Raw genomic sequence first — 24,738 nt, 5'->3', positions numbered from 1 at the left:
TTGTTCGTGGATAAGGCCCAATATCCTGGATTGGCCCAGTCAAAGCCCAGACCTCAATCCAATTAAGAATCTGTGACAAGACTTTGCTGTTCACCAACGGCACCCATCCAACTTCATGGAGTTCGAGCAATTTTGCAAAGAAGAATGGGTGACAATTGTTGCGTCCAGATGTGCAAAGCTGATCGAGACTTATCCAAACAGACTCACAGCTGTAATTGCTGCCAAAAGTGGTTCTACCAAGTATTACCTCTGGGAGGAATGCACACTTCAATATTTTTTATTTGTATCTAGTTCATATACTGGGGATGGACGCTACGACGTGCAAACTCCCAGAGATCCGCTGAAGAAATATGATCATTCAATGTACATAGTTTTTCTAAAATGATGCCAGGATCCAGATGAAATAAATCCCCTTCAAGTGTTGACATTCAGACTGAGTTGCAAGCATACACAAACAATCTACTGTAATCTATGCGGAAAAATCTGTCAGACCCTGTCAATGCCAATAATCAATGCTGATGATTGCAACCCATGCTGTGATGGAATGATCACCACAGATCCTGTAGCTCATGTCGCCTGTTTTAACCAATTGAATGAAATGTGATCCCTCTTTATTAGTGGCCGTGCAAACTGCTTTGCAGATCATCCAATGACAGCTTCGTTAGGCTGAGCCAATGACGGCCAGCAGCATTAGTTCAGCATATCAAATGCTGACCGCACCCCTCTCTGTAGTGCCTTTTGGTCTTGCATGGTGTTGATGTTGCCAGTCAGGATGCTCTCAATAGATGCTCTCAATAGTAGAGGCTCCTGAGTATCTGGAGAGACTGAATTTCCTCAGACGTCTGAGGTGAGATCCTTGGTGATCTGGACACCATGATACTTGGAGTTGTCCACTCTCTCCACAGGGGTCCCATCGGTTTTAAGGGGGTTGTAGATCCTCTCCTGCTTCCTACAATAGTCCACTAGCATCTCCTTCGTCTTACTGATATTTAGATGGTGGTTGTTGCTCTGACACCACTTAGTCAGGCAGTCCTCCGCCTCCAGATATGGCCTTCTCATCAGATCAGGCCTACCACAGCAGTCATCAGCAAACTTGACGATGCAGTTGGACTCGTAGGTGGCTATGCAGGCTATGCAGTGTACAGCAATGGGGAACGGGGGTTGAAAATAATGGCGAATACAGTACTTTTTATAGGCACTGCAGTTGTTGGTAATGTATTGGAGGTGGCTGAGAGGGTTCATGCTGAGAGACCATTCTGAGTATCTGGCCTTACTGACGCATGTTCATGCACACAAACACACACGCGCACACACACACACACACACACATACCATGTTGCTGCTGTATGAGTCAGACACTAAAATTCTTCCCCTTCCAAGCTGAGTCTGGGCCTGTGGTCAGGGCTTTCCTCAGAGCTGCTGTAACTGCGTAGCTAGACGAGCACGGAGAGGGGCAGAAAGGGGGGGGAGGGGTTCCACGCTCTCCTGTGCCCCTTCTCCCTCACTTTTCCTCTCTTGCCCTTCCTCTCTTTTCTTGTCTCTGTCTGTCTCTCCCCATCTTTCCTTCTCTCCTTTCCTTATCCCTCTCTGCAGCAGACAGGAAGTTACCTGAGTGGCAGTCCTTCCCCCTCCCCGCCCCCATCCAAAATAGCTAGCTCTCTAGCTAGCCATTGTTAGCGTAGGCTAGATAAACTAGATAGCAACAAATCCTGGTTGGCCTCCCAACACTTTTGTAACAAATGGGGTTCTGTGTTAAATAAATGTTCGCTTGATCTCACACTTCTAGTATTTGAGCACACTAAAGAAGAACTTTCTAAAACTGAAGCAGAGATAACAGTGTTGAGAAGCGAGATGCAGGCGTTGTTGGGCGCTGAGCATATTAAAGTCATTGAGGAGTGATGTTCGTTTTTAATCAGCGATTATGAGAAAGAACTCTCCGAGATGAAAGTCAACAAGTACCATCGAGACACACTCGATTACAAAAATGACTGTCTATCCGTGGCTCTCCCGAGGCACCAACCATCCCCGTGCCTACAGGAGAGAGGGCGCCATCTCATCCAGCGAGCTGTCTACAGATGAGTCGGGGAGCGACAGCCGACCCCACAGACAGCGATCGAGGGCTTTTTTAGGCACACGAGACCCGGTCCTGACCAGGTCACAAAGAGGCAGTGGCGGCCCACCAGGAGGGGAGGGGCAAAGCACCGCAGGAGGCAGAGGAACCGGGAGGGGCAGGAGGGGAGGTCTAACATGATCAACCTTTCCAATAGACCTCTCTCCAAAGATGAAACTTCCATCCTTTCTAAAGGTTTGTCCTTTTGCCCGACCAAGAAAGCTGACTCATTTCAAACAAAGGTTGAACTTTTTAAGTTTGACAAGACTGCCCCCCACAGACCTCCTCAAGTACCACGCCTGGTTCCCCGTGATGAGGCTACCTCCACCCAAGAACCTCTGGTTGGGGGCAAGAAAACCTTTAAAACAAGAAGCACTTTCAGTCCTATGGTGTCTAACCCTTCTGTGAATACATTTTGTAGACTAGTAGATCGTAAAGTTAAAGGATAAGGACACTGAATTTCATGTTTAGCCATATTCCTGGCTTCCCTGGCATGTATCTGACTAGTACAAGTTAAAATACTTCTGTTTTGTGCAGTAGCCTACAGAGTTCTGTGTCAATAACGTCAGCGCACGCACCCTGGCTCGTTGGGCACACTCGAAAAACTCGAAAAAGTATGATATACGTGGATTTCAAGTTCAGGAATTACATGGTTTATGCTTACCAAGCTCTGAAGTCGTCCTGTAAACACCATAGGTCCTTTCGCCTTTGCATTTCGAAACAACAGTAACTTGTAAACAGTACTAATTTCACCGAACATACAACAGCCATCAATCCACGCTGTAAACTTCCACGAAATTCGGATTCGGATGAATTTCGCAGAGGTTTACAGCGTGAAGGGATGGAGTTTTTCGAGTGTGCCCATAGCTAGCAACGAGCCAGTGTGCGCTCTCCGACGTTATTGACAGAACTCTGTACTGCACAAAACAGAAATATTTTAACCTGTACTAGTCATGCCAGGGAAGCCAGGAATCGGGCTATCCTTTAATGATTTATTTCAGACCAATTTGAATAGAAACTGCCACTCCAATATTTCAGTTCAAGAGAAAAATGCTCTTAAAAATTTAATGAATGATGAGACAATTGTGATTTAAAATGCAGATAAAGGAGGAGCAGTAGTTATACAAAATAAAGATGCATATAGACTGGAGATTGAGACAACTGGGTAATGAGTCATTTTATACTCCCCTTAGGAGTGACCCTACAGCCAGGTTTGCCAAGGATATTACCTCTTTTTTGAATAAGGCTGTTGATGATAATATTATCACTAGAGATTAATGTAACTTCATGATCCAAGAGCACCCTATGCGTCCTATCTTCTATACTATGCCCAAGATTCATAAATGTTGTGTAGAACCAGTCCCAGGGCACCCCATAGTGGCGGGTACCCAGTCCCTCACTGAAAAAGTATCACAATTTATTGATGTAGGCCCAAGGCTCTGCACCTTTAGTTGCAGAATTGCCATCATTCGTGAGGGACACTACTGATTTCCTGAGTAAGATTGATATTGATTGATATTCAAGAGAATGATTATTTATGCCCTGCTGATGTCACTAGCTTGTACACACAAGTAGCCTACTGAATGCTGAAGGTCTAGAGGCTTTAGCCTATTGTCTAGACCAATGATAAGAACAATCTCCGCCCACTCAGTTTTTGGTGGAACTCAGTCAACTAGAGTTGAAAACTAACTACTTTAAGTTTGAAAATTCTTATTATTTACAATGCCAAGGAGTTTCTATGGGGAGCCCTTGCCCCCCTAATTCTGCAAATTTGTCCATGGCAAAGTTTGAAGACGATCATATCTATCAGAACTCCTTCTCCCACCTGTTGAAGTGTTGGTTTCGCTTTATTGATGATGTTTTTTTATTTTTAAATGTACAGTAGAGCAGCTTGAGGAATTTAAAATTAATTTAAATTCTAGAATGCCATCCATAAAATGTACATGTGAAGCCAGTAGGGACTTCTTTACTTGATGTTCTTGTGCAGAAATCTGACCATGTTAGTACTAAGGTTTATAGAAAACCAACTGACCGTAATAACCTTCTTGACTTTTCCAGTTATCATCCCCCTGGTTTGAAACGTGGTTTGCCTTATAGTCAACTCCTCAGAGTGAAGAGAATATGTAGTAGAATATGTATTAACATTTGAGGAACAAGCCTCTGAACTGTGTGAATGTTTTAAAACTAAAGGCTATGAGAACAATATTTTAGATGTTTGTCTCAGAAGGTTCGAGACCTGGATAGAGAGCCTTTTAAATACCAAACCTCCCAAATCGAGGGAATCTCAAATTGTGCTTGCAACCACATTCTCACCGATTAGTAAAGAAGTCAAAGTTACAGTAAAACAACACTGGCATATCTTATCTAGTGACCCTGAAATAGGCCATGTTTTCTGCAATCCACCTATCTTCGCTCAGAAGAGAGAGTCAGAAACCTAAGGGACTCCCTAGTAAAGGCAGACACTTGCACACCACCACGTCACTTCACTGTCAGAACCACCTGTCGGCAACTTCCCTTGTAGCAACTGTATACACTGCAATGCCATGGCAGCTACATTACATTTCACATCAGATCACCTGTAAAAGTAAATTTGTTGTTTACCTTTTGAAATGTCTGTGTGGACTTTGCTATGTAGGGAAAACTACAACACTAATTAAAAGTAAGAATCACAGAACATAAATGTAATATAAAAAATAAGGACGAAAAGTCACTCATTGCTAGACATTTCAACTCAGTTGGTCATGAAGTATGCACATTGAGGTTTCAAGGAATACAGGTTATTCCACCACTGAAGAGAGGGGGCGATAGAGAGCGTAAACTTTTACATCAAGAATGTTACTGGATTCACTCATTGCAAACTGGATGGATGACAACAACAACTGGCTATTTCTCAGGGATAACAATTTTAGAAAAAGTAGAAGATAGGTCTCGAAATGAGACAGTCCATAAAATGTCCTTTAAAAGTTAATCAATAAGATCCGTGTGTCACTATGATCAGGAATCCATTCATCAATGTCAAGGGTTACTCATCCGTCATGGGTTTCCTCCGGGACAGGCGTGCAATACTCTGTCTGTTACGCGTGCCATCTCTCTTGGTTGCGTGCGTCCATCGTCCGCCACTTGCTCTGGTTGCACCAGACAACAACATCATCCAGATAAATGAGCAATGATTCCCCTACCTGGTTCCATAGACACCTCTGCATTAACCTCTGGAATGTGGCTGGCGCATTGCAGAGCCCAAACGGCATGCGCTCAAACTCAAACAGTCCGAGCGGAGTGGTAAACACGGTTTTCTCCCGGTCTCGGGGTCCACCTCCACCTGCCAGTAGCCACTAGCAAGGTCGAGAGTGGAATACCAGGCAACCTTTTTCAGGGTGGTCAAGGACTCCTCGATTTGAGGGAGGGGGTAGGCGTCGAGGGAGGGGGTAACCGCATTGAACTTCCTGTCATCAACACAGAAGCGCCACGTACCGTTCTTCTTCTTAACTGGGACGATGGGTGCGGCCCAGGGACTGGCACTCTCACGCACCACTCCTCCGTCCAGCATCTGCCTCAATAGGCCGCATAGCTCTTGGTAAAGGGCTGGAGGGACAGGGCGGAACCTTTCCCTAATCGGTGCGGCAGTGCCTGTGGGGATGTGGTGGAGTACTGCATCAGAACAGCCGAAATCTTCCTCGTGGCATGCAAACACCATGGCCCATCTCCTCAGCAGGTCTGAGAGTTGTGCAGCCTGGGCTGGGGTCAAGTCCTCTCCTTTCAGGACTTCTGCAGGCACCGTGCCCGCCGATACGGTTACCTCAGGGGTAGCACTGGTCACTCCCACCTCTATGGTGCGTGGCCCTTTGGTGTGGAGGGTGATATCCTTTTCTCCTCTAATCTCCTCCGGATTGATGGAATGGAGGTTTGCCAAGGGCCTGCCCTGCGGGAGCTCAACAGGATATGGATTAACATTTTGCACTCACAAGGCAACGATTTCCTTCAATTTGAACCAAGGCCCAAGCGACCTTCCACTCTGATTCATCATCCAGCCCTTCTACTAGACCACAAAATGGTTGTTTCACTGAAGGGCCACGTACCTCAGTCCATACCACCATCTCACTTTCGGGGGGAATGTGGACTGGTGACTGTGGCCGCAGACGGACAGTGCGGTGTACTTCTTCTCCCCTCGCTGCCTCCTGGACTTTGTTGCAGAGGGTAAAGACCTTCTCCCACTCCTTCCGGCTCTCTGGTTTCATGGTGGTCTGAAACTTGACATGTTGAAGGGGGGTAGCCCCGAAGAGCCCTTGCCAACAAGCAGTTATCACATTCATTCCTAGCACTCCCCGATCACTTCCCAAGCATTCATCTCACACCAGAATCACTCCCCTCTGTGGGATCTTTACTCCTCCAACCTTGAAATCTAAGATGGCTCACCCCACATATGGGATTGATAGCCCATTAGCAGCCTTCAAAGTCAACCAGTCAATGTCCTTTGGGTCACATCGTTTCTGATTTTGAATCCATCTCTGAAAGAAAGACTCACTAAATAAAGTCATTTGAAATCCTGTGTCCAACAGGCATGGGATCGTAACTCCTCCCACTTCTACTAATACCGCTGGGCAGCTTCCTACTAGGTTTGGTGATGCTGGGGGGGAGGGGATTGGGCCTTGGGCAGGACCCAGTCTCTTGCCCTACAGTGGCTGGGGAAGTTAGTTTAAATCTTTTTGACAGCGGGCTGCGATATGACCACTATGCCACAGCGATTACAGATGGGGCGACCTCTCTGGTCCCATTGATAGTTTGGGGCCGCTCTGCCACCGTGCCATGGGGCACCACGCCCTCCTCGTGGCCTATCACTATCAGGTGGTCTATCAGGTGCCCGGTTGGTCTGTAGTTGGGTGTGAATCTCTGAAGTCAGTAGGTGAATCCCAATCTGAGTGCAAAAACCACCCTTGCGGCCCCTCGCACTTGCGGCCTGAGGCCTGAGCACTTAATTGACGTCAGCTGGAAGGGCCAGAGGGTACAGGGCCGTGAATTAAATGGGACAGCACTTCCAGCCGCGTGGCAACGATTCCCAAGCCAGTTTAGCTCAATGCCCCTCCCACTTCGTTTTCATTGGCTGCCGCGTCCCTCCACGCAGAGGCTGCTCTGACGCGCTCCTCAGTTCCGCTCGGCTCTGACGCCTGTTTTAAATTAATAATAATATAAAATGTATGTTGGGTGGCAAATGTTTGCAGCATGTGGATTTCAAGATAAATGTTGTGTTATCGGCAAATGTCATCATTTATGTGTGATTCACTCGGATCATGACTCGGATGCACTCAAGCACTGTGTCACATGAGACGCGGTGGACTGTGGGCATTTTCTGCTCCTAAGTCCGTGAAATTGCGGAATTTCGGTAAGTGCAGTTAAAGTGCGCAAAATGGCGGCAGTGGCGCACTTGTGGACCTAGCGATTCCGTTTTGGGACTACCCTGAGCCCTTGTGGACTTAGCGGGAACGAGCATGTAAGGCCACAAGGCCGCGAGTGCTCTGCACTTTCGCCTAAGTGCGCGATTTGGGATTCAGGTAGAGTTTTCATCTCACCTACTTCCCTCTTCCATTTCTCCATGTCTGTGGGCACTGGATTTGGGTGGTAACCAGCTGCAGCGCAGAGAGCCTCCTCCCTAGAGGTCCGGCTACTTCCTTCCAGGGCACAGCCCTCTTTGGTGGCATCTAGAAACGACATGTTAGGGGTACGGTGAAGTTGTTAGTGCATGCCGTCTCTCTTGGTGCCGCGCGTCCATCATCCGCCACTTGTTCTGGTTGCACGGCGAGCTGGTGCAGGCTGCAGGGAAACGAATGTCCCGAACGGTGACCAAGAAAGGGCAGTCTCTCTCTTCCCTCTCGTTTCGGTGTGGCGTCATTCTTGAGTCCATTCAATTATCCGCACCTGTATACAATCAGTGATTACAGGCAGGCAGGCAGGAACACTACCCTGTTTTGGGATGGGGGTGTGTCAATTGTTGGGAGTGAGCAGTAGGAACGCGTGGGAATTTGCACAACAATCAATTTACACATCACTCGTGATCACACCCCAAAACAAATGTAAACACTGCACACTCGTTAACAACAAAGCACTACAAACGTGATAAAAAAACAATAGGGCTCTTCGTCACCAAGTGACACTAGCTACCACGGAATGCTATACTTACTAATTAGCCACTAGCCAGTGCGTTTCTAACTGATCGTTACAGTAGGCACACACGGAGCTGCTAGCTACCGCTAGCCAGTGAGTTTCTAGCTGATTAATGTTAGGTAAACATGGAGCTTGCTAGCTACCGGCTGTAGTTGGTAGCCCATGTTTACTCAGGCCTACAGTACGTTCTCGCCACCCATATGTTCCCTCAGCTCTGTGTTCCCTCAGCCTATGTTCCCCCAGCCCTAAGTTCCCTCAGCTCTACAGTATGATCCGTCAGCCCTATGTTCCCTCAGCCCTATGTTCTCTCCACCCTATGTTCTCTGCACCCTATGTTCTCTCCACCCTATGTTCCCTCAGCCCTATGTTCCTACAGCATCAGAGCTGGCCTTTCCCTGCCAGAGATTGAGACAGAGATTAATTGTTTTCTGATTGAATAATGTCCTTTTTGATGTGTAACTTCCGCATCAAAGGAAAATTATGTCTTGTGGGAAATGTAAGCCTTGGGTATGCGTTGGTAGGACTGGACTATGAAAAGGCAAGCGACTGCAGTGCAGACTGCATTCCTTGTACCTCTGGACATTGAATTAGCCTTTTACTCTGGCTCAGTGCATGATTTGTTAAGATTAGAGAACTCTTCTCTTCCCAATAAGCATGGCCGATACAGAATGCTTCAGTTTGTAGGCTACAGTATACGTGTGTGTGTGTGTGTGTGTGTGTGTGTGTGAGTGAGTGAGATAGAGAGAGGCTTAATGTAGTATGTAGGGGGGGAAATTAGTCAGTTGTTCCTTGGCCCCATGTCAAACCTTACAGTATGTCAAAGTTGTGTGGTGTTATGTGACGCCCATCAGAAGTTATGCACCTTTTTGCCACAGCTGCAATCAATTTCTTGACATCATGCAAGTCCATCTCTGTTTATTAAGTTTGATATGCTTTGATCAATTCACCACTCAGTCTCATCTCATCAACCACACAATTTGTCTTGGTGACGAGAGTGGTACTTGGGCTGTGAACCCAATCAAGGAAGGAAACTCATTTACACAAATGGCTCCTACAGAAGCAAGTCCATTAATACTGGTTTAAGCTGGAGTTTCAGGAAATGTCAGTTTCAGCATGTGTGTAGACGCTAGATACAATGATTCTGTTTTTTTCGTTGCTGAAGTGGATGTATTATCACTGTTGAATTCAGTTTGCCAATTTCTCCCTTTGCTCTTTTTGTTTTTAATCAACACAGGTAGAGAATTCACACAACTTAGCTGAGACTCCTGGGAAATACACCCCCATGTTCACTCCCTGTGGCCAATACATAGAGCACATGAGACGGTGTGAACACAAACAAAATGAAAAAAATATATATCGGCAAAACGGCCCTAAAAGTCCCTAGAAATGGTGGCAAACATCAAAAAAAGAGGTAAGATCGAACGCTTCGGAAACCCTCCATCCATCCAACCATTCATCCATCCATCCAACCATTCATCCATCCATCCATCCATCCATCCAACCATTCATCCATCCATCCAACCATCCATCAAACCCTCCATCCAACCCTCCATCCATCCAACCATCCATCCACAATGTTGTTCTGAAACACTCCATCCTAACCATCGAACCATCCTTGCAGTCCATCCATCCAACCATCCAGTTATCCTTCCATCCAACCGCTCATCCATCCATCCATCCAACCGCTCATCCATCCAACCTCTCATCCATCCATCCATCCATCCATCCATCCATCCATCCATCCATCCATCCATCCATCCATCCATCCAACCAACCAACCGACCGCTCATCCATCCATCCATCCATCCATCCATCCATCCATCCATCCATCCATCCATCCATCCATCCATCCATCCATCCATCCATCCATCCATCCATCCATCCATCATCCATCCATCCATCCATCCATCCATCCATCCATCCATCCAACCGCTCATCCATCCAACCGCTCATCCATCCATCCATCCATCCATCCATCCATCCATCCATCCATCCATCCATCCATCCATCCATCCATCCATCCATCCATCCATCCATCCATCCATCCATCCATCCATCCATCCATCCATCCATCCATCCTCCCCTGGGTTCTCCTGTGAGCCCTCTTGTCAGATGGTGGAGGCCAGCATCACTGTCCTTCCCGTCTGGTTGTCCCACCTCACCATTTCTCCATGCCGCCAATGAAGCAAAAATACTCATTACCAACGACGCAGTTCACATTCAGACAGGTCACATGTTACACAAAAGGAGCTTGTTCTCTGTCATGGAACAGGCATTGTCTGAAAATGATGAATATTTAACATTCAAGGCAATTAGTACAGTATGTAATAATGGTCTTATCATTCCACTGACTTTTAATCTCAAAACGAACGGATTAGTTTTATTTCCAATGCTAGAGAGGGACCCTTTCCAACTGTGTGTATCACTGGCTTTGAAGTGTGCTTGTGTTGTGTGTGGTGTCAGAGTGTGTGTCTGTTTGGAGAGAGGATGTGTGTCTGTTGTGTGTGGTGTCAGTGTGTCCGTTTGGAGTGGATATGTGTTTTGTTCGTAGTGACCTTTTAAGTTGCTGGCATTCACATTCAAGATTTTCCCCGTGACATTCAAAACATTGCATACACTCATGAACAGAAATTGCGTGACACTGCCATCTAGGGACTTGAAAGTGTTGAAAGGAAACCGTCGTCATCTTCTTACATCCTGTTGTCCAATACACAGCACCATTAGCTGGCCCTGAACACTGAGATCCATTAAAGCAGACTATATTTCAAAATCAGAATTTGTTTGATTGCCATGCAGTTTTTCAACATACTAGGATTTTTCTTTTGGTGGTGGTGCATAGCATGGACACAACATTGGCAGGGTGCAGGGACGAGACAGGACAGTGCAGAGATCACACCTGCCCTGCTGTAAGACTGAAGCCCATTGACGCGAGTCGTCTAGAAATAGCCCTCGTTCTGCGGTCTGATTGGAGCACATCGTAGACCACTATCCAGTGAATCCAACCCTCAACTTCTATTACTATGAGGGATAAAGTCTGCAGGCTTGTATTCCATCCGCGTTGAATCCCTCCTGTAGCTCTGGCCAATAGAGGCCCTCTGGGCTGTGCTGGAGGGGATAAGATGCATAGTGCTTATTGAAGACGTTAAATACAGCACTAAATACAGCACTATCTAGATTCATACAGCATTATCTAGATTCATACAGCACTATCAAGATTCATACAGCATTATCAAGATTCATACAGCACTATCAAGATTCATACAGCACTATCAAGATTCATACAGCACTATCTAGATTCATACAGCACTATCAAGATTCATACAGCACTATCAAGATTCATACAGCATTATCTAGATTCATACAGCACTATCTAGATTCATACAGCATTATCAAGATTCATACAGCACTATCAAGATTCATACAGCACTATCAAGATTCATACAGCATTATCTAGATTCATACAGCACTATCAAGATTCATACAGCATTATCTAGATTCATACAGCATTATCTAGATTCATACAGCACTATCTAGATTCATACAGCATTATCTAGATTCATACAGCACTATCTAGATTAATACAGCACTATCTAGATTCATACTGAACTATCTAGATTCATACAGCATTATCTAGATTCATACAGCATTATCAAGATTCATACAGCATTATCTAGATTCATACAGCACTATCAAGATTCATACAGCACTATCAAGATTCATACAGCATTATCTAGATTCATACTGAACTATCTAGATTCATACAGCACTATCAAGATTCATACAGCACTATCTAGATTCATACAGCATTATCTAGATTCATACTGAACTATCTAGATTCATACTGAACTATCTACAGTAGATTCATACTGAACTATCTACAGTAGATTCATACTGAACTATCGAGATTCATACAGCACTATCAAGATTAATACAGCACTATCAAGATTCATACAGCACTATCAAGATTCATACAGCACTATCTAGATTCATACAGCATTATCTAGATTCATACTGAACTATCTAGATTCATACAGCACTATCAAGATTCATACAGCATTATCTAGATTCATACAGCACTATCTAGATTCATACAGCACTATCAAGATTCATACAGCACTATCAAGATTCATACTGAACTATCTACAGTAGATTCATACTGAACTATCAAGATTCATACAGCATTATCTAGATTCATACTGAACTATCTAGATTCATACTGAACTATCTAGATTCATACTGAACTATCAAGATTCATACAGCACTATCTAGATTCATACTGAACTATCAAGATTCATACAGCATTATCAAGATTCATACAGCACTATCTAGATTCATACAGCATTATCAAGATTCATACTGAACTATCTAGATTCATACAGCATTATCAAGATTCATACAGCACTATCAACATTCATACAGCATTATCTAGATTCATACAGCATTATCTAGATTCATACAGCACTATCTAGATTCATACAGCATTATCAAGATTCATACAGCATTATCTAGATTAATACAGCATTATCTAGATTCATACTGAACTATCTAGATTCATACTGAACTATCTACAGTAGATTCATACTGAACTATCTACAGTAGATTCATACTGAACTATCGAGATTCATACAGCATTATCTAGATTCATACAGCACTATCAACATTCATACAGCATTATCTAGATTCATACAGCATTATCTAGATTCATACAGAACTATCTAGATTCATACAGCATTATCAAGATTCATACAGCACTATCAAGATTCATACAGAATTATCTAGATTCATACTGAACTATCTAGATTCATACAGCATTATCTAGATTCATACAGCACTATCTAGATTCATACAGCACTATCAACATTCATACAGCATTATCTAGATTCATACAGCATTATCTAGATTCATACAGCACTATCTAGATTCATACAGCATTATCTAGATTCATACAGCACTATCTAGATTCATACAGCATTATCTAGATTCATACAGCACTATCTAGATTCATACAGCATTATCTAGATTCATACAGCATTATCTAGATTCCTACTGAACTATCTATTGATATCAGATTACTATCCTGTCTGTAGTATCAGATATCATATCAGATTATTATCCTGTGTCTGTAGTATTGGATATATCAGATTACTGTGTCTGTAGTATCAGATATCATAACAGATTACTATCCTGTGTCGGTAGTATCAGATAGTATCAGGCATTTTGTGCGCTTACTCATAATCGCTCATTACATTACAGTCATTTAGGAGACACTTTTATATAAAGCTTTATATAAAATGTATATACAGTAAAGCTTTTATATAAATTACAATAATTCATCATCATTGCTCATCATCATCGCTCATCATCATTCCATGAAGAAAAAGGTTCAAGACTAAAAAAGGATCAACAATTACACCTTAAATAAATAAATAAATCTGCACAGCATGTCTACTGTATGTACTTAGAAAAGTGTACTGTACCTCCTAATATCGTATATATATATAACCTAATATCTGGTTTATCTGTGTGTGTGTGTGTGTGTGTGCCTGCGTGCATGTGTGTGCGTGTGTGTGTTTATGTGCGCTGTGTGTGTGTGTGTGTGTATGTGCGTATGTGTGTGTGTGTGCACGCAGCTCTCTGCAGGAGCAGAAGGAGGACTTGCGGAAGCGTCTTTCCTACACCACCCACAAGCTGGAGCTGCTGGAGAGCGAGTTCGAGTCCACGCGTCAGTACCTGGAGACCGAGCTGCGGCGCGCCCAGGAGGAGCTCGACAAGTTCACCGACAAACTGCGCAGGTTCGCTCACACACCACCACGTCTCCCCTGACACACTGACTATATCTGGAAAACTACATCACAGTCCACTGGTGTACCGTACCGTGGAGAAAAACTACTGGTACCGAAAGAGCTTTGAACGAAGAGTCGAGGCGTGAAACTACTGGTGACCCCGCCCCTTTCGGTCATCAATTCATTAAGTTTCTCGGCCTAATCGGCAATGAAATGCTCGTCTACAGTAATACTGTAGGTGTCGCAGAGAAATGTAAAATGTACTCACAGTTGCACGAGGGTTTCAGGAACATGTACGGGGGGTTTTGAAAGCTGGCATTTGCTAATAAAGATTTTTACTATTTTGGGAAACACTCAACTTTGGCTGAAAAATATGTCCGGTCTTCTTCTGCGTTTGTATGCCAGAGCGAGTGCTGTGATTGGCCACCCATGGCATACAACACAGAAGAAGTAGCCTATCATATTCAGTTACCAGTGTGAGTGAATGCTACTGAGCAGTTATTCTCCTCCAGAATCCAGAGCAGCTACTCAGCACTACAGAGGATCAACCAGGACCTGGAGGACAGGATCCACAGGAATGTACGTTACTCTGACCCTAACCCTAGCCCTCCCCCTGACCCTAACCCTAGCCCTCCCCTGACCCTAACCCTCCCCCTGATCCTAACCCTAGCCCTCCCCCTGATCCTAACCCTAGCCCTCCCCCTGATCCTAACCCTAGCCCTCCCCCTGACCCTAACCCTAGCCCTCCCCCTGACTCTAGCCCTTCCCCTGACCCTAACCCTAGCCCTCCCTCTGACCCTAACCCTAGCCCTCCCCCTGACCCTAGCCCTCCCCCTAACCCTAGCCCTCCCCCTGACCCTAGCCCTCCCCCTAACCCTAGCCCTCCCCCTGACTCTAGCACTCCCCCTGACCCTAACCCTCCCTCTGACCCTAACCCTAGCCCTCCCCCTGACCCTAACCCTAGCCCTCCCCCTGACCCTAACCCTAGCCCTCCTCCTGACCCTCCCCCTGACTCTAACCCTATCCCCCTATCATGTACTTCATCAAAGGCAAGTGTGTTTGTGTGAGAGTTCTTACACACTATTATTGCCAAAAGTATTCACTCACCCATCCAACAGATGACAGAGCGGGGTCAGCGGATGCTGAAGTGCATAGTGCTTAGAGGTCGCCAACTTTCTGCGTCTGAGTCAATCGCTACAAACCTCCAAACTTCATATGGCCTTCAGATCAGCTCAAGAACAGTGCGTAGAAAGCTTCATGGAATGGGTTTCTATGGCCGAGCAGCTGCATCCAAGCCATACATCACCAAGTGCAATGCAAAGCGTCGGATGCAGTGGTGCAAAGCACGCCGCCACTGGACTCTAGAGCAGTGGAGATGCGTTCTCTGGAGTGACGAATCAGGCTTCTCCATCTGGCAATCTGATGGAAGAGTCTGGGTTTGGCGGTTGCCAGGAGAACGGTACTTGTCTGACTGCATTGTGCCAAGTGTGAAGTTTGGTGGAGGGGGGATTATGGTGTGGGGTTGTTTTTCAGGAGCTGGGCTTGGCCCCTTAGTTCCAGTGAAAGGAACTCTGAATGCTTCAGCATACCAAGTGATTCCGGGGAATTCCATGCTCCCAACTTTGTGGGAACAGTTTGGGGATGGCCCCTTCCTGTTCCAACATGACTGCGCACCAGTGCACAAAGCAAGGTCCATAAAGACATGGATGAGCGAGTTTGGTGTGGAAGAACTTGACTGGCCTGCACAGAGTCCTGACCTCAACCCGATAGAACACCTTTGGGATGAATTAGAGCGGAGACTGCAAGCCAGGCCTTCTCGTCCAACATCAGTGTCTGACCTCACAAATGTGCTTCTGGAAGAATGGTCAAAGATTCCCATAAACACACTCCTAAACCTTGTGGAAAGCCTTCCCAGAAGAGTTGAAGCTGTTATAGCTGCAAAGGGTGGGCCGACGTCATATTAAACCCTATGGATTAAGAATGGGATGTCACTTAAGTTCATATGTGTGTAAAGGCAGATGAGCGAATACTTTTGGCAATATAGTATATATATACTGTATATATATCCATTTATGTACTAAAATGTCTGTTATGTGTACATGTCTTTTATTTGTACACCTCATTAATATGTACAGCTCAATAATATGTACAGCTCAATAATATGTACAGCTCATTTATTCAAACCTGGTGAGAGAAGCATGAAAACGAGTGGTTGTGTTTAGAAAAGGCAATGAAAGACCTGTGAGTGTATTTTAATATGAATGTATTGCTGTTGGTGCCACCAGCGTTAATTACAGCTATTACAACAGCCTGTCCTCCTTCTCATGACAGGGTGGCAGTGAGCCTATTGTGCAGGCCGTGCACTCCTCATCACCTGTCAAACACAGTGTCGCTTTAGCTGAGATACAATTAACCAAGCTGCTACCAGGCATTGTACGTCCATCACCTGTCTCCTGTCTGAATAGTCGGCTAATTGTCCCTTGTTGGATTTGTTCAGGAACAGGAAATAATCACCACCACAGTGATGAGCTGGAGTATAGTGATGTCAGATGCTGCATTCAAGTATTCCTCGGAAATATCGTATTTACCATATTTATGAGTTATGAGCACATGAATCAATCAATCAATCAAAGCTTTATTTGTATAGCGCATTTCATACACAGAGGCAACACAATGCTCTTTACAGAGAACAAGGGAGGTGGGCATAGGTCCCACCCCTACATATTCCAGAGGGAAGCAAAAAAACAGTACACCCAGGGGCCAGAAAAGTGAGTGAAAAAAGTGAACATTCTTCCCTGACCCCTCTCAACGAGGTGATCGAGCAAGCTCCTGGAGTATGTTTGTCTGACGGCTAAGAACATTTATAAAGCAACAAATTACATTAAATTACATTTTCAGAGTAAGAAGGGCTAAAAACATCATAGGAGAGACATGGCAAACATTGATGTATGTCTGTGTGTGCGTGAGTGTGAATGTGCCTGGGCCCAGATAGAGGCAGGGGTTGGGGTAGGGAGGGAGTAGGAAAAGGATACAGACCCGGGTTAGGGTGAGGGGAAGGGGGACTGGGCCCAGGTCCAGGCCTACAGCCAGAAGTGGACTGGTGTATGTCTGTGTGTACGTGTGTGTGTGTGTGTTAACTAAATACTACGACATCCACAGCTGACACGGGGGTATCTATCAGACTCAGGGTGGTCTGCTGGTGACAGTGGGGCATCCACTGGACCTGGTTAGAAGGTAGGAGGGAGAGAGAGAGGCACTAGGAAGAGGGGAGGCAGAAAAGGGGTAGTAGCACACAGAGCCATAAAAGCAACACAGATATTAAAACAGAACGTGCCCTCCAAGGTCATAATTACAAGTGGGAAATAACGATGATACCCGAGATAGAATGTATAGAATGAACATTTTAGCAATATAGCTAGCTAGCTACTGTAAGCAACTATTAGCTAATTATACAGTTAATTAAGTTAATAAGTAAAATAAAACGTCAACTCATACCGGATGCACATTCTCTCCTCTTCATTCTGACGCTGAAAAAGAAAGCCGCTTTGAGCGACTTGCTTTTGCTGATTAGAAATCACCCACAGAAAAACAGCCTTCGTCCTGACATCCATGTTTGTTGATGAGCTTCCAAGGTGCACATGAACGCAGCAATAATCACCACCACAGTGATGAGCTGAAGTGTAGTGATGTCATAATCACCACCACGGAGATGAGCTGGAGTGTAGTCATGTCATAATCACCACCACGGTGATGAGCTGGAGTGTAGTCATGTCATAATCCCCACAACGGTGATGAGCTGGAGTGTAGTGATGTCATAATCACCACCACGGTGATGAGCTGGAGTGTAGTGATGTCATAATCCCCACCACGGTGATGAGCTGGAGTGTAGTGATGTCATAATCACCACCACGGTGATGAGCTGGAGTGTAGTGATGTCATAATCCCCACCACAATGATGAGCTGGAGTGTAGTGATGTCATAATCACCACCACAATGATGAGCTGGAGCGTAGTCATGTCAGGGGATGGCATGGTGGGGATAAGACTAGCGGCTCTGGCTTCCTTTCATAAACTCTGTTTTCACGATATACTGTGATGGATCTGTCAGAGCTACCAGGAGATGAGACATCTCTAAAGATGAGTGAGGAGTCAGATTCAGATTCAGATCTGAATTAGTTCCTCCGTAACCAGTGGTTTATTTACACTCAAGGCCGCTAGGAAACTAATCTGAACTCATGAACCATCAAGACTAGACAGAACAGCATGGAATACAAAACTAAAATGTCAGTTCATAATACTGACATGCGATCTTGTCGTAAATTCATCATATTGACATGAGATCTTGTTGTAAGTTAGAATTATGGAAATAAGACTGTGACTAGGTATTATTCATGATTATACCGCGGTTATCACAAATATGAAGGAATATGTATTAAATACATTAAATCAACTCGTATGGGGCACCACCCTGTTCTGTACAGAGAAACAGATAACCTTTATCAATAGTCTAATCAATCAATCTCAGTCTGAAGGAGGAGGTCTTGACTCAATCAATTGACCTAAAGATCATGTGATGACACTAGGACGTGATCAAAGCTTAATAATATTTATTTAAGTTATACTAATCAATTATCAAAATAACATGAAAACAATTCAATAATAGAGGGGGGAAAAGTGGCAATATGAAAATACAGCAGAAGTGAAATGAATGATGTCACAGATTATCACAGCCTATCCTAAATCCCCTAATCTTAAACGCGAGGCGTTGTTTAGCTCGAAGAAGGGAAGAGGCACGTGACGTTTGATGCAGGGTGTAGCGCGCCTGCGCTCCCATTGAAACAGTGATGGTAGACCGTGGCAAACGTTGATATTCGTGGAGGTTCAGAGTTCAATTTCAGCACTGCTCGTTGTACAGCAACTGAAGTGGTTCAGGATTATGAGTTTAAAAGTTGCAAATGTCTCGTTCAAAACCTCTGCTCTCGCCACAGGTGGATCGTTTGAAGAGTTTCTGCAAAAAGACCCTGGCGTCGACTACAGAGATCTTAGATAGCATGTAGCGGTTCAGCAATTCCTCATCAATCAGGCACAAGCTTGGATTCTTGGTTACGGAGAGAAACTTGAGAGAGATTTGACAGAAACTAGAGAGCACTTTAAGAGAGAGAATCTGTCCCCTTAATCTGTTCCCACTTAAAAAGGGCAGGAGACTGACGTGTGTCCTGTTTGCATAGACAGCACCAATTGGTCACCCACACAGAGTGAGGTGTAGGCGAGCTTTGACCCCCACTCACTTGGGATCATAAAATGGGAGCAAGATTGTCTTAAGAGTCTGGAATCATCAAATATCCCTGTTATGGTTTCAACATATTACATTTCCCCAACATGCATAATCAACTGATTCATGATTTTAGCTTCAGATTGATACCAAACATTGCTAGGTTGACTGAGCAGCATAGAACCAGTTATGTACAACACACAACATTTGGTTACAAATACAATGCATTAATGCCCATAATTTATTCCCAGGGATTGTTCTCACGGTGGTTGCATCACATAGTTGGGAGAAAGTAATTGCTCTTCATTAAAGAAACAAGACAAATACTGTTTATATTTCTGTTTCACTGTGTGAGTCTCTGTTTGGCCCATGTGGCTTCAGGAATGCTGCGCCCTGGGCCCCCCTAGGAGGAGGTAGGAGGATCATTGTGTGAGAAGAAGAGTTCATATTTTTCCCCAAATCCCATTTCAAAGAACCAGTCCTTGCTAAAAGGGGTTTGACAGGTTTACTGTGAGTTTGACAGGAAACGGTCTAAACGAAATGCATTCCTCCCTGTGTGACCTCCCATTGATTAGTCACTGGGTAGGGGAGAGTTGATGTCCCTGGCTGCCAGATCTGTATCAGGCATCACCAACATTCCAGTCAGTGAGATGGTCTCACAGTATGGTCTTTACAATATTTGTCATAATCTGCTACAATACTGACATGAGATCTTGTTGTAAATTCATCATACTGACATGAGATCTTGTTGTAAATTCATCATACTGACATGAGATCTTGTCGTGAATTCATCCTACTGACATGAGATCTTGTCGTGAATTCATCCTACTGACATGAGATCTTGTCATCCCCCAGTCGCAACACCACGAGGAAGAGAAGCGAGCCCTCAGCAGGGAAATCACCGTCCTCAACAACCACCTGATGGACGCCAAGCTGACCATCGAGAAGCTGCGGGAGGACAACGTAAGGCCTGGCGCCACAGGCGGGACAACTTCCTATGATGTGGTGATGGTCTCCGAGGGGAAATAACGACCCTCAGTTCGTGCTGTGATGTCTCCCCATACAGGATTCTCAGTGTTGTTCATGCTGTGATGTGATGTCTCTCCATACAGGATCTGTACAGGAAGGATTGTAACCTGGCAGCTCAGCTGCTCCAGTGCCAGAAGTCCCAGTACAGGACCCAGCTGTCTGAGGTGGGGCCTAGACACACCTGTCTGCGCTAACACTGCTTGGCCTAGACACACCTATCTGTGCTAACACAGTGCTAGCTCTATGCTAAAGCTAATGCAGTATTCCAGTTGCCTGGGAAGGAGGAATTTAAAGTTGTGATTGACGTCACTCCAGAGTTGACCGCGTTCCATAAACAAAAAGGCAAACACTCCACTTTAGCCTCATCTTTGTAGTTCTAACCAAGTAGTCATTGTTAGCAATACCAGTTTATAACAGTGCACTATGAGGTATTTTGCACATACTGTATGAACACTGTAGCAACATTGTCCACTGATAGAAGTTGGACACTTGCTGTACAAGCGGCAGATCTGGACATCTCCTTATTTTCTGCCCTGCATGTTCCCACCCCACACCCTTCTTTTGTTAATATATCTTTGTGAATACTAGACTTCCTGATGTTTACTGGTCCGTATTTATCTGTTATAGACCGTTTACTCTAGACCAGGGGTGTCAAACTCAAATACACAGTGGGCCAAAATTTAAAACTTGAACAAAGTCGCGGGCCAACATTGAACAAATGAAAATTTTAATATGGACCCAAACAAGTTTTGCTTTAACATTGAATATGCACTTTTCACTTTCGCTTTTGGTGCGCATCAATGGTGTGCACTAACATATGTGAATACGCCCTCAGACACAAGTGTTGGTGCTCCATCTGCTCAGTAGAGAAGCTTGTAAAACCCTGACTGTCCTACAGCCAGGCAGACAGACAGACAGCCGGCATGCAGACAGACAGCCAGGCAGACAGGCAGGCAGACATGCCGGCAAGAAGGCAGACAGGATTGAATGAACAGGAACAGAGCGAACACAGCGGCCGGCTAGGTCAACACAGGTGTCTCGATCACAGTGAGACGTTACATAACGTAAAGCTTCTGTTTTCTGCCTTTCTTTTTGCCATTTTTAAGAAGGGGTAACACGGTTACAGTTGTAGTATGAGATTGCTATGACTACTGTCACAGAAGAGAGGGCGTTTCTGGGTCCTGTCTTGATTGACGCGCCAAAACAACAGCAGAGCATTATGGGATTTGTAGTATTAGCGGTGAATGCGCTGTATAATACTGGCGGGCCAGCTCTAGTAGTCATTTGGTATTGCCTCGCGGGCCAAATATAATTACACTGCGGGCCAAATTTGGCCCGCGGGCCAGAGTTTGACACCCCTGCTCCAGACTTTACTGGTCCTTATTAATCTGTTATAGACTGTTAACTCTAGTCTTTACTGGTCCTTATTCATCTGTTATAGACTGTTTAGTCTTTACTGGTCCCTTTTTATTAATATATTATATACTGTTGACTTAGTCCTTACTTGTCCTTATTCATCTGTTATAGACTGTTAACTCTAGTCTTTACTGGTCCTTATTCATCTGTTATAGACTGTTTACTCTAGTCTTTACTGGTCCTTATTCATGTGTTATAGACTATTGACCCTAGTCTTCACTGGTCCTTATTCATCTGTTATAGACTGTTAACTCTAGTCTTTACTGGCCCTTATTCATCTGTTATAGACTTTATTTTAGTCTTTACTGGTCCTTATTCATCTGTTTTAGACTGTTGACTCTCTGTTATAGACTGATCTCAGCTCTGATGACGTATCTTTCATCTCTCCTCTTTCTGTCAGCTGCCTGCAGAGTTCCAGGAGCGTGTAACCCTGCAGATGGAAGGCGCTCCTCTCTGCCACACCCCCTACCCAGACTCCATTCCGGCCTCTGTCATCACCAAGGTGCTGGAGAAGCCAGATGAGGCCTGCAGAAGCAGCCATGCTTCCTGCTCACCTAGCCCCCAGCCCAAGGACCAGGGCTTCCTCCTGGACACCATGGGCAGCAGCGAGCGCTTGGGCCTCCGAGCAGCTTACAAGGTGGACCTGTACAGCAGCGACACGGCTCTGTACTGCCCCGACGAACGCCACCGCGAGCGAAGGCCGAGCATGGACCTCCACGGCCAGAGGACGGTCCTGTACGGGCCCCAGAACTCCACAGACAGTAACCCAGAGGAAAGCCCGGCGGGGCGGAGGCCCAGCTTCTCCCAGGAGCAGTTCCCTGCCTCGCTGGGCGCCGCCTCCAGCTCCTACTCCAGCTTCAGCGGCGGGGAGTCGGAGGACAAGGGCCATGGCCCCCCCAGCAGCACAGCCTCCTCCCCCCGCCACCACTCCCTCTACATGGACTGGAGGGACGACGGGGGAGACTACGGGAGGAAGAGCGACTCCTCCTGGGAGGAGGAGGAGGAGGAGGAGGAGGAGGAGGGGGACGGCCCCGGAGGCTTCGCCGAGGCGCACGGCTTCCCGCCGGCCGAGCTCGGCCACCACCAGGACGACGGCGGCGGCGGCGGCTCGCCCGTCTATAGCCGCACCATGTCATCCTGCTTCAGTGAGCCATATGAGCCGCTACCACCCTCCTCCTCGCCCAGCCTTGCCTACGGGGACAGCCGCCGCGGCAGCGCCCTGGCTCCCGAGGAGGAGCTGATCGGCCGCTGGAGGCAGCTGAGCGTGGAGGACCTGAGCGCCCAGGCGTACCGCAGCCCCGGCCGCGCCGCCTCGCCCTACAGCTTCTCCGAGCAGCACTTCTCTGTGCGGCCGGCCAAGATCCGCCTGGGGCCCGTGTACAGCAGCTTCCAGGAGGGGGCGGACTTCTACCGCCACGCCGGGGGAGGAGCCGCCTCCGACCCAGTCTGCTTCTCCGCCCCCAGCGCCGAAAGCAGCCCGGCGCTACGACCAGCCCACAGCCAGGCGCTCTACCACACCGCGGAGGACGGCCAGACGCTCTACCACACTACAGAAGATGGCCAGGCGCTCTACCACACTACAGAAGATGGCCAGGCGCTCTACCACACTACAGAAGATGGCCAGGCGCTCTACCACACTACAGAGGATGGCCAAGCGCTCTACCACACTACAGAGGATGGCCAGACACTCTACCCCACTACAGAAGATGGCCAAGCACTCTACCACAGTACAGAGGATGGTCAGGTGCTCTACCACACTACAGAGGATGGCCAGACGCTCTATCACACTACAGAGGATGGCCAGACGCTCTACCACACTACAGAGGACGGCCAGGCGCTCTACCACACCGCAGAGGACGGCCAAGAGTCGGAGCACTCAGGGAGCTCCAGGGATAGGGAGGGCAGTGCAGCAGCAGGGGGGCAGACCCAGGAGTACGCCGACATAAGCCCCGACAGCTCCACCGAGTCCCTGACCCAGAGGGCGCTGGAGATGGCCGCAGACCTACAGCAATACCAGGTTGAGATGCACAGTTCGCCCCCTGAGGGTACCCCGACTCCGCCCCCACCTCCTCCCCCTCCTGCTCCCCAGTTCCAACCGTTTAGCTCCTTGGGACTCTCCAGGAAGGACAGTCTGACCAAGGCTCAGCTGTATGGAACACTGCTGAACTAAAAACAAGGTCTCTGATTGGTCTCTCTGCAATCCCCTGTTCAAGAGTAGGTTTAAAAAGGAAAGCGATGTCTAGCCGTGTGATCTGGAGGAGGGAGATGATTCAAACCAATACACAAAACCATACGCATGAAATAATGTGTCTCAGTTGCATTGACTGAATTGTGCCAAACCAATGAGATAACCAATGGAAAAGACTTTGCCAGTGCATCTACTACTGAGGATGATGCTTGTAAGAATGTAGACAAGTTACGTATTTCAACTGTTCAAATATACATATATTTAATTACTATGAGAACTGATTGATATATTTTGTATGTAGCTGTGTCCAAAATAATCAGCATTTAATTGAAATACCTACAATCCCTCAAGATGGACATTGAAACGCAATGCAATTGTATAATATTTCATAGAGATTTTAAATGGTGAGTCTATCAACTCTGCACATAGACCCTTTCAGTATATTTTCCAATCATAGGCTGAAACTGTGCAGAATGAATTACGTACGTATGTAAGCAGCATGTCAGATGCAGTGTGAATTGTGTTCAAAACAGCCGTTGAAAGATCCAGGTCAGACGATTATAGAGCGCAGCTCAGAACAGTTTAGCTCTTTCTTGGCAATGAAATGTTTGATGTACATATTATTTTATTATTAATTGAACTTTTAGAGATGTAATCTTTTGTCTTACCAGTTGGTGTTTTTGGTTATCCTATTTTCCATGGAAAGGTTTTCCTGTCCCACTCTACCTCAGATTTGGAAGCCCACTCCCCATCACACAACTGCAACCCTTTTTTCTTCAACACAA

At 45.9% G+C, this 24,738-nt stretch overlaps 1 protein-coding gene across 1 annotated transcript; it reads left to right on the top strand.

The window, feature by feature from the left end:
* Nucleotides 1–9,606: 9,606 nt before the first annotated feature.
* On the top strand, nucleotides 9,607–23,935 carry LOC311321638 (brain-enriched guanylate kinase-associated protein; the record flags this gene model as incomplete). The annotated part of the gene is made up of 7 exons (XM_084453640.1): nucleotides 9,607–9,677; nucleotides 13,897–14,058; nucleotides 14,562–14,628; nucleotides 20,176–20,283; nucleotides 20,433–20,513; nucleotides 22,166–23,302; nucleotides 23,600–23,935. The coding sequence occupies 7 exons, from the start codon at nucleotides 9,607–9,609 to the stop codon at nucleotides 23,933–23,935; spliced, it is 1,962 nt and encodes a 653-aa protein (XP_084309766.1).
* Nucleotides 23,936–24,738: the final 803 nt, after the last annotated feature.

The sequence above is a fragment of the Borostomias antarcticus genome, assembly GCF_949987555.1.
Source record: "Borostomias antarcticus genome assembly, chromosome: 19".
Lineage (NCBI taxonomy): Eukaryota > Metazoa > Chordata > Actinopteri > Stomiiformes > Stomiidae > Borostomias > Borostomias antarcticus.
The sequence above is the reverse complement of the archived record's forward strand: the minus strand, read 5'-3'. Positions and strand labels throughout refer to the sequence as shown.